An 11,201-nucleotide genomic window follows, 5' to 3' on the forward strand; every position below is an offset into this window, starting at 1 on the left:
GGGGCAGCTCCACATTAGTAGACAATGGTGGGGGGCAACTCCACATTAGTGGACATTGGTGGGGGGCAGCTCCATGTTAGTAGACATTGGTGGGGGGCAGCTCCACATTAGTAGACATTGGTGGGGACAGCTCCTTATTAGTAGATATTGGGGGGGGGGGGGCAGCTCCACATTAGTGGAGATTGATGGGGGGCAGCTCCACATTAGTAGACATTGGTGGGGACAGCTCCACATTAGTAGACATTGGTGGGGGGCAGCTCCACATTAGTGGAGATTGATGGGGGGCAGCTCCACATTAGTAGACATTGGTGGGGGGCAGCTCCACATTAGTAGACATTGGTGGGGGCAGCTCCACATTAGTGGAGATTGATGGGGGGCAGCTCCACATTAGTAGACATTGGTGGGGGGCAGCTCCACATTAGTAGACATTGGTGGGGGGCAACTCCACATTAGTAGACATTGGTGGGGGCAGCTCCACATTAGTGGAGATTGATGGGGGGCAGCTCCACATTAGTAGACATTGGTGGGGGGCAGCTCCACATTAGTAGACATTGGTGGGGGCAGCTCCACATTAGTGGAGATTGATGGGGGGCAGCTCCACATTAGTAGACATTGGTGGGGGGCAGCTCCACATTAGTGGAGATTGATGGGGGGCAGCTCCACATTAGTAGACATTGGTGGGGGGCAGCTCCACATTAGTAGACATTGGTGGGGGGCAACTCCACATTAGTAGACAATGGTGGGGGGCAGCTCCACATTAGTAGACAATGGTGGGGGGCAACTCCACATTAGTGGACATTGGTGGGGGGCAGCTCCATGTTAGTAGACATTGGTGGGGGGCAGCTCCACATTAGTAGACATTGGTGGGGACAGCTCCTTATTAGTAGATATTGGGGGGGGGGGGGCAGCTCCACATTAGTGGAGATTGATGGGGGGCAGCTCCACATTAGTGGAGATTGATGGGGGGCAGCTCCACATTAGTAGACATTGGTGGGGGGCAGCTCCACATTAGTGGACATTGGTGGGGGGCAGCTCCACATTAGTAGACATTGGTGGGGACAGCTCCACATTAGTAGACATTGGTGGGGGCAGCTCCACATTAGTGGAGATTGATGGGGGGCAGCTCCACATTAGTGGAGATTGATGGGGGGCAGCTCCACATTAGTAGACATTGGTGGGGGGCAGCTCCACATTAGTAGACATTGGTGGGGGGCAGCTCCACATTAGTAGACATTGGTGGGGGGCAGCTCCACATTAGTAGACATTGGTGGGGGGCAGCTCCACATTAGTAGACATTGGTGGGGGGCAGCTCCACATTAGTAGACATTGGTGGGGACAGCTCCACATTAGTAGACATTGGTGGGGGCAGCTCCACATTAGTGGAGATTGATGGGGGGCAGCTCCACATTAGTGGAGATTGATGGGGGGCAGCTCCACATTAGTAGACATTGGTGGGGGGCAGCTCCACATTAGTAGACATTGGTGGGGGGCAACTCCACATTAGTAGACATTGGTGGGGGGCAGCTCCACATTAGTAGACATTGGTGGGGGCAGCTCCACATTAGTGGAGATTGATGGGGGGCAGCTCCACATTAGTAGACATTGGTGGGGGGCAACTCCACATTAGTAGACAATGGTGGGGGGCAACTCCACATTAGTAGACATTGGTGGGGGGCAGCTCCACATTAGTAGACATTAGTGGGGGGCGACTCCACATTAGTAGACATTGGTGGGGGGCAGCTCCACATTAGTAGACATTGGTGGGGGCAGCTCCACATTAGTAGACATTGGTGGGGGGCAACTCCACATTAGTAGACATTGGTGGGGGCAGCTCCACATTAGTAGACATTGGTGGGGGGCAACTCCACATTAGTAGACATTGGTGGGGGGCAGCTCCACATTAGTAGACATTGGTGGGGGGCAGCTCCACATTAGTGGACATTGGTGGGGGGCAGCTCCACATTAGTAGACATTGGTGGGGGGCAACTCCACATTAGTAGACATTGGTGGGGGGCAACTCCACATTAGTAGACATTGGTGGGGGGCAACTCCACATTAGTAGACATTGGTGGGGGGAGCTCCACATTAGTAGACATTGGGCAACTCCACATTAGTAGACATTGGTGGGGGGTAACTCCACATTAGTAGACAATGGTGGGGGGCAGCTCCACATTAGTAGACAATGGTGGGGGGCAACTCCACATTAGTGGACATTGGTGGGGGGCAGCTCCATGTTAGTAGACATTGGTGGGGGGCAGCTCCACATTAGTAGACATTGGTGGGGACAGCTCCTTATTAGTAGATATTGGGGGGGGGGGGGCAGCTCCACATTAGTGGAGATTGATGGGGGCAGCTCCACATTAGTGGAGATTGATGGGGGGCAGCTCCACATTAGTAGACATTGGTGGGGGGCAGCTCCACATTAGTAGACATTGGTGGGGGGCAGCTCCACATTAGTAGACATTGGTGGGGACAGCTCCACATTAGTAGACATTGGTGGGGGGCAGCTCCACATTAGTAGACATTGGTGGGGGCAGCTCCACATTAGTGGAGATTGATGGGGGGCAGCTCCACATTAGTGGAGATTGATGGGGGGCAGCTCCACATTAGTAGACATTGGTGGGGGGCAGCTCCACATTAGTAGACATTGGTGGGGGGCAGCTCCACATTAGTAGACATTGGTGGGGGCAGCTCCACATTAGTGGAGATTGATGGGGGGCAGCTCCACATTAGTAGACATTGGTGGGGGGCAACTCCACATTAGTAGACAATGGTGGGGGGCAACTCCACATTAGTAGACATTGGTGGGGGGCAGCTCCACATTAGTAGACATTGGTGGGGGGCGACTCCACATTAGTAGACATTGGTGGGGGGCAGCTCCACATTAGTAGACATTGGTGGGGGCAGCTCCACATTAGTAGACATTGGTGGGGGGCAACTCCACATTAGTAGACATTGGTGGGGGCAGCTCCACATTAGTGGAGATTGATGGGGGGCAGCTCCACATTAGTAGACATTGGTGGGGGGGCAGCTCCACATTAGTAGACATTGGTGGGGGCAGCTCCACATTAGTGGAGATTGATGGGGGGCAGCTCCACATTAGTAGACATTGGTGGGGGGCAGCTCCACATTAGTAGACATTGGTGGGGGGCAACTCCACATTAGTAGACATTGGTGGGGGGCAGCTCCACATTAGTAGACATTGGTGGGGGCAGCTCCACATTAGTGGAGATTGATGGGGGGCAGCTCCACATTAGTAGACATTGGTGGGGGGCAGCTCCACATTAGTAGACATTGGTGGGGGCAGCTCCACATTAGTGGAGATTGATGGGGGGCAGCTCCACATTAGTAGACATTGGTGGGGGGCAGCTCCACATTAGTAGACATTGGTGGGGGCAGCTCCACATTAGTGGAGATTGATGGGGGGCAGCTCCACATTAGTAGACATTGGTGGGGGGCAGCTCCACATTAGTAGACATTGGTGGGGGGCAGCTCCACATTAGTAGACATTGGTGGGGGGCAGCTCCACATTAGTAGACAATGGTGGGGGGCAGCTCCACATTAGTAGACATTGGTGGGGGGCAACTCCACATTAGTGGACATTGGTGGGGGGCAGCTCCATGTTAGTAGACATTGGTGGGGGGCAGCTCCACATTAGTGGACATTGGTGGGGGGCAGCTCCATGTTAGTAGACATTGGTGGGGGGCAGCTCCTTATTAGTAGATATTGGGGGGGGGGGGGCAGCTCCACATTAGTAGACATTGGTGGGGACAGCTCCTTATTAGTAGATATTGGGGGGGGGGGGGGGGCAGCTCCACATTAGTAGACATTGGTGGGGGGCAGCTCCACATTAGTGGAGATTGATGGGGGGCAGCTCCACATTAGTAGACATTGGTGGGGGGCAGCTCCACATTAGTAGACATTGGTGGGGGCAGCTCCACATTAGTGGAGATTGATGGGGGGCAGCTCCACATTAGTAGACATTGGTGGGGGGCAAGTCCACATTAGTAGACAATGGTGGGGGGCAGCTCCACATTAGTAGACATTGGTGGGGGGCAGCTCCACATTAGTAGACATTGGTGGGGGGCAAATCCACATTAGTAGACATTGGTGGGGGGCAGCTCCACATTAGTAGACATTGGTGGGGGGCAACTCCACATTAGTAGACAATGGTGGGGGGCAGCTCCACATTAGTAGACATTGGTGGGGGGCAACTCCACATTAGTGGACATTGGTGGGGGCAGCTCCATGTTAGTAGACATTGGTGGGGGGCAGCTCCACATTAGTAGACATTGGTGGGGGGCAGCTCCACATTAGTGGACATTGGTGGGGGGCAGCTCCATGTTAGTAGACATTGGTGGGGGGCAGCTCCACATTAGTGGACATTGATGGGGGGCAACTCCAAATTAGTGAACATTAGGGGGGCCATGGGGATGTCCTACAAGCTCAGGTAGGTGTGTTGGTGTCCCCGGACCTCAGGCCATGCAGCGTCAGTATAGATTTCCAGTCGGTGTATCGGGTTAGCAGACATGCGGCGGTGGTCTGCCGCTCCCCGTTATCAGTCCCTAGTTGGCAGCGCGGTGCCCTTTCTGCATGAATAGTTAACAGGAGCGGCTGCTATTTAGGTTCGGGGGGGGGGGGGGGGCAGACAGAAGAATGGACAATGTGAATAATTGATGGCGGGAGCTTTCTTCTGCCTGGCTGATTATTGGTGGTGTAAGGGGAGAGCGGGTCACAGGTGAAGCGGTCGGGAAGACACCTGCACACACCTGGGCTCGGGGGTTGGTGAGAATTCGGCAGAGCTCGGTGTCACCGGCACGCCTGATTTTGGGTCCCGTCACGCCGTGTGCTTTGTAGGAATTCATGTTTTCTCTGCAGGATGAGACGCTGCATTCTCTCTGTGGTGTCACTTTACACTGTCAGTGTCTGGTTCCCTTTACCTGGTCAGGTGATGCTGTCACCCTCCCAGCCAATCACAGGCAGTATGCTGATTAGTGGGCGGGTCCTAGGAGAGGTGCTGCTGCTGCTTCCATAGATAACATTGTTCCTGTCTGCAGTCCTGTCAGTTCCTTCCTGCGCTCACCTGGAACGCTGACTTCCCGTATGGGGGGTGCTTCCTCCCCCACGTTCTCTCTGGATTACGGTTACCCTCAGGAGGGCGGGGCCCCTCTGTGACACACCCGGATTATGAGCCACTTTGATTGCAAAACTCCTTTCCCTGCAGGTGTGACGGTGAACTGGCTGGAGCCAAAAATCCTGCTGAGCAACCACCTGGAGAATGGAGGGGAGCACGGCTTCGGAGGGGAGGAGGGCAAAGAACAGGATTTACTGACTGAGCCGCAGGGGGAACCCCAACACATCCAGCTGACCAGGGTAAGAAACGGAGCGCCCCCTGCAGTACCCACTTCACTATAAACTCAGCCATGTCTGCGCTGCCCACCCAGGAATGACTGACCCAACATGGTATGTAACAAAACCGCCAATCCGCTATAGCCCGTCTCCCACTTGGCATCCTATGTGAGTGTTACCTGGGGGGGGGGGGGGGGCTCCTCTAGACTGGCCTCCACCTATCAAGGCATTTTAAAATGTGCGTAACTCCTCCCAAGAGCCTGCCCACTGGTTACATCAGGGCTAAGGGCTTTTGAGAGGAGTACCGAGGCAGGGTACAGCCCCTCCCACCAGCCATGATCTGCCTGTATTGCGTAGAGAAACACAGAGACCCCTAAAAAAAAGTATGTAATGAAAACAGGTTTTAATGAATTATTTCATTAGCATGTTAAGGGGGGGCTCCAGGGAAGGCAAAACATAAGCAAAATAAACGTCATCTTTGATGGGAAACCGCTCTTGCTAGAGATCAAGGACTGGATTAAAGCTGAACTCCGGGTGTGATCTATAATGTATAGTGATAATGGTCCAGCTTGGCACAGCGTAAGTATGCATAGCACATACCTGATTGGCCTCTCTGGAGGAGCTGACAAGCATTGTAGTAGTCGGTGCTATTACAGTGATAGGCGCGATCGTCCAGGTCGTGTGCCAAGCGGTTTCCCTTTCTGTAAATTGATCACAGGGGGGGGGGGGTCGCTCACTCAGCACATCCCCCATTCATAGAATGCCTTGTATATTTTCAGTTAATACAAAGCATTCTCTGATTGGACGAGGTGGAGGTGGGTATGGGGAAAAATCAAGAGAGCAGCCTAAAAACATCAAATGAGGATAAATGTAACCGGTCAAAATTACGAGCTTTGTATACCAATGCCAGAAGCCTGGCCAACAAGATGGGAGAGCTGGAGCTGCTGATGTTTGAGGAGGACTTAGATTTTTTGGGGATAACAGAGACTTGGTTTGACAGCTCTCATGACTGGATGGCGACCATTCAGGGGTATTCCCTTTATCGCAGAGATAGAGAAGGTAAAAAAGGGGGAGGGGTATGTTTGTATATTAAGAACAGTGTACAGGTAAATATGAGGGATGATATTAATAATGGAGCTATGGACGAGGTAGAATCCCTATGGATAGAACTTCAAAGGGAAGGCACTATGGGGAAGGTAATATTGGGCGTATGCTATAGGCCCCCCAACCAGAGGAAGGAGGGGGGGGTGGACCTCCTTTTACAGATAGGATTGGCAGCAAGGATGGGAAATGTCATTATAATGGGGGACTTTAATTATCCGGATATAGACTGGGCAGAAGGAACCGCACACTCAGCCAAGGCTAGGCAGTTCCTAAATGTTTTGCAGGACAATTTCATGGGTCAGATGGTGAATGCACTGACAAGAAACAATGCGGTACTTGACCTACTGATTACCAACAATACAGACCTGATCATGGATATAGAAATACGGGACAACTTAGGAAACAGTAACCATAGGTCAATAAGTTTCAGTATTAATTACAGTTATAGGAAGCAGAGGGGTAATATAAGGACGCTGAATTTCAAAAGAGCCAATTTCCCAAAACTGCGCTCGCTGCTAGAAAATATCAATTGGGATAGAACCCTGGGAACAAAGAACACGGAGGAAAAATGGGAGTGCTTCAAGAGCATACTAAACAAGGGGATTGGCCAGTGCATTCCAAAGGGAAATAAATTTAAAAGAGCAAAACTAAACCCTGGGTGGCTAAACTCCAACATAAAAATGCATATTAGAGCTAAAGAAAAGGCCTTCAAAAAATACAAGACTGAGGGGTCATTGGCAGCATTTAGGAATTACAAAGAGTGCAACAAGAAATGTAAAGACGAAATCAGGGCGGCTAAAATAGAACACGAGAGACATATAGCGGAGGAGAGTAAAAAGAACCCCAAGAAGTTCTTTAAGTATATAAACAGTAAGAAAGCGAGGCCAGAACACATTGGCCCCATAAAAGACGACAAAGGAAATATGGCCACTGAGGACAGAGAAAAGGCGGAAGTGTTAAATAATTTCTTCTCTTCAGTCTTCACAAAAGAATCGGGGGGCTACACGAACCTAGCTTGTAAGGCCAAACTAAACAACACACCTCAGGAAGTGCCACCATGGCTAACAGAAGATAGACTTAGAACTAAACTAGAGAAACTTAACATAAATAAATCCCCGGGACCGGAATGGCTTGCACCCGAGGGTTCTTAAAGAGCTCAGCCAGGTGATTGCCAGACCATTATTCTTGATCTTTAAGGATAGTTTACAGATGGGTATGGTGGCAGCTGATTGGAAAAAAGTCAACGTGGTACCAATATCTAAAAAGGGGCCGAGATGTATCCTGGGTAACTATAGGCCGGTCAGCCTAACATCTGTAGTCTGCAAGATTTTGGAGGGGATGTTAAGGGACCACATACAAGACTTTAGTAATGAAAACGGTATTATTAGTAGTAATCAGCATGGATTCATGAAAAATCGTTCTTGCCAAACCAATCTATTAACCTTCTACGATGAAGTGAGCTGCCACCTAGATAAAGGTAAGCCTGTGGATGTGGTGTACCTGGACTTCGCAAAGGCCTTTGACACCGTTCCCCACAAATGCTTACTGTACAAACTAAGGAAGGTAGGTATGGACCATAAGGTGAGTACCTGGATAGAGAACTGGCTCCAGGGGAGAGTACAGAGGGTGCTGATTAATGGGGAGTACTCGGATTGGGCGGGTGTGGAAAGTGGGGTCCCCCAGGGTTCTGTCCTGGGGCCAATCCTGTTTAATTTATTTATAAATGATCTAGAGGAGGGGATATCTAGTACAATCTCAGTATTTGCAGATGATACTAAACTAAGCATGCCAATATCTTCTATGCAGGATGTGGAAACCTTACAAGCGGATCTGAACAAAATAATGGGGTGGGCAACTACATGGCAGATGAGGTGTAATGTTGAAAAATGTAAAGTAATGCACTTGGGGGCCAGAAACCAGAAAGCAAGCTACTCACTAGGGGGGGGAACCTCTGGGTGAGTCTAGGATGGAAAAAGACTTGGGGGTACTGGTAGACAACAGGCTTGGCAGTGGCATGCAATGCCAAGCCGCTGCAAGCAAAGCAAAACAGAATACTGGGATGTATAAAAAAGGGGATTCACTCCAGAAATAAAGAGATTATTCTCCCGCTCTACAAGACTCTGGTCCGGCCACATCTGGAGTATGCTGTCCAGTTCTGGGCACCGGTCCTCAGGAAGGATGTGCTGGAACTGGAGAAAGTCCAGAGAAGGGCAACAAAAATAATTGGGGGAATGGAGGACATCAGCTATGAGGAAAGACTACAAGCACTGAACTTATTCTCTCTGGAGAAGAGACGATTGAGGGGGGATATGATATCAATGTACAAATACTGTACTGGCGACCCTGGCATAAGGAACAAACTATTCAGAGAAAGGGGATACAATAAGACACGTGGCCACTTACTAAAACTAGAGGAAAGGCGGTTTAACCTTAAAATGCGTAAGGGGTTCTTCACTGTAAGAGCGGTAAGGATGTGGAATTCTCTTCCACAAGCAGTCGTATCAGCAGGGAGCATTGATAGTTTCAAAAAACTATTAGATGGGCACCTTAGAGACCACAACATACAGGGGTATGCAATGTACAACATACAGGGGTATACAATGTACAACATACAGGGGTATACAATGTACAACATACAGGGGTATACAATGTACAACATACAGGGGGTATACAATGTACAACATACAGGGGGTATACAATGTACAACATACAGGGGGTATACAATGTACACCATACAGGGGTATACAATGTACAACATACAGGGGTTATACAATGTACAACATACAGGGGTTATACAATGTACAACATACAGGGGTTATACAATGTACAACATACAGGGGTATACAATGTACAACATACAGGGGTATACAATGTACAACATAGATGGGGTATACAATGTACAACATACAGGGGTATGCAATGTACAACATACAGGGGTATACAATGTACAACATAGATGGGGTATACAATGTACAACATACAGGGGTATGCAATGTACAACATACAGGGGTATACAATGTACAACATACAGGGGTATACAATATACGGTTAAAAGCAAACACACACACACATCATAGGTTGAACTGGATGGACTGATGTCTTTTTTCAACCTCACTAACTATGTAACTATGGAGATTGAAGAGTCACTGTCCTTCTTTTCTACTTCATCCAATCGGAGAATACCTTATTTTCATTGAAGACATTCTATAAATGGCGGCACAGCCAAGCGAGCGCAAAGCATCGCTCCCGGGCTCTGTGATCGGACGGCAGAGCCCGGGAAAGGCGGCGGGAGGGGACTCCCTTCTGCCACCCGCAGAAGTGATCAAGTGGTAGTTCAGGTAGTTAAGTAGTAGTACAGCCAAAGCTCATTGGGTTATACTTCTGTGGATCACAGGAGTGCAGTTCGTTCCGCTTTGGGCGGTCCGCCTGCTTTGTTTATACAAGGGGGGTGGATTTCCTCACTCGATCCCCGACGATCGGGGAAGAGCGGTGATGATCACCGCCTCTCCTCCCCTGGCCCGACTCCCGCTGTATCGGAATACAGTCGGGCACGTCGCCGAGAAGGGGAGGAGTCCAGCGACGTAGGTCAACATCGCTGGACGATAACGAACCACTTTGCCGCAGTACCCTCAACGTGAGCGGTCGGCAAGTGGTTAAACACGCACCAAATGTGCGCCAAAAACGCAGCAAGCAGAACTTTTAAAAAAGCAACTGACTGGTGTGAGGAGTTTGATCGGATATAAAGGGATGCAATTTTCTTTTTAACCTACAAACTGATCAGTGTGAAAGAACCTTTTAACCACTTAAGGACCGCCCACCGCAGTTTTACTGCGGCAGGTCGATTCTGTCCCCCGAAAGATGTACCTGTACGTCGCTTCGTGGGACTGCGTGCGTGCCAATTCGCCACAGAGGAAGCCGATCAGCGAGTCCGGCGGCTGCGATCGCTGTTCTGTCAGTTATGAACACAGGGATCCTAAGTTCCTCCTATTTAGGACCACAGGTCTCTGTGTTGATATTGCAAGCCCATCCCCCTCACAGTTAGAATCCCCCCCTAGAGACACATTTAACCCTTTGATTGCCCCCTTCCCTGCCAGTGTCAGTACAGTGACAGTGCATATTTTTAACACTGATTACTGTAGTAATGTCACTGGTACCCCCAAAAGTGTCAAAAATGTTAGTTAGGGGTCCGATCTGTCCGCCGCAATGTCGCAGTCCTGCTAAAAATTGTTAATTGCCACCATTACTAATAAAAAAATAAATAAAAATGAACGGACAGGAGGTCCTTTCTCATCCGCTCTCTCATAGAGGACAGCGGGGATCTGACAGCTCCGTCTCCGCACACAGAGCCGAGACAGAGCTGTCATCCGCCTGCTCAGCGGGGATCGGCGGATCGATCCCCCCGCTGAGCAGAGAACTAACCGGACCGGACAGCGCAGCGCGTGAAAGGACCCAAACTCATTTTATCTTTACTTGTTTAAATTTTTATTCTTTTGTTGGGAGAAAATGATACAAAGTATTCCGCTCCAAGGAGTTCTTTTCACTGATCCCTGATTACCGGCTATCACAGCAGTCATGTGATAGCGAGACGGTTCACCCTGGTGACAGCTCAGTCTTTCATCCTGAAAGCTGACCGCATATATACCGCACCTCAAAAGAAGGCCCACCTCGGTGACACTGTGTATATGTAAATGTTTCAAAGACTCTCCATGAAGCAGATGCGAGATTACCCAACTATAGTGGTGGAAGAC

The 11,201-nt window shown here is 50.0% G+C and overlaps 1 protein-coding gene and 1 long non-coding RNA gene across 2 annotated transcripts in view; one reads left to right on the forward strand and one right to left on the reverse strand.

The window, feature by feature from the left end:
- The window catches only part of LOC309558134, a 437,057-nt gene that overhangs the window by 135,970 nt on the left and 289,886 nt on the right, over positions 1-11,201 (reverse strand). The window lies entirely within an intron of this gene.
- OSBPL11 (oxysterol binding protein like 11) overlaps positions 1-11,201 on the forward strand; it is a 51,602-nt gene that overhangs the window by 31,280 nt on the left and 9,121 nt on the right. The window contains exon 8 of the mRNA XM_082260516.1: positions 5,225-5,373. Coding sequence (XP_082116642.1) covers positions 5,225-5,373 — 149 coding nt within the window. The remainder of the gene's footprint in view (positions 1-5,224; positions 5,374-11,201) is intronic.

This window comes from Pelophylax lessonae, assembly GCF_965119305.1.
Source record: "Pelophylax lessonae genome assembly, chromosome: 6".
NCBI lineage: Eukaryota > Metazoa > Chordata > Amphibia > Anura > Ranidae > Pelophylax > Pelophylax lessonae.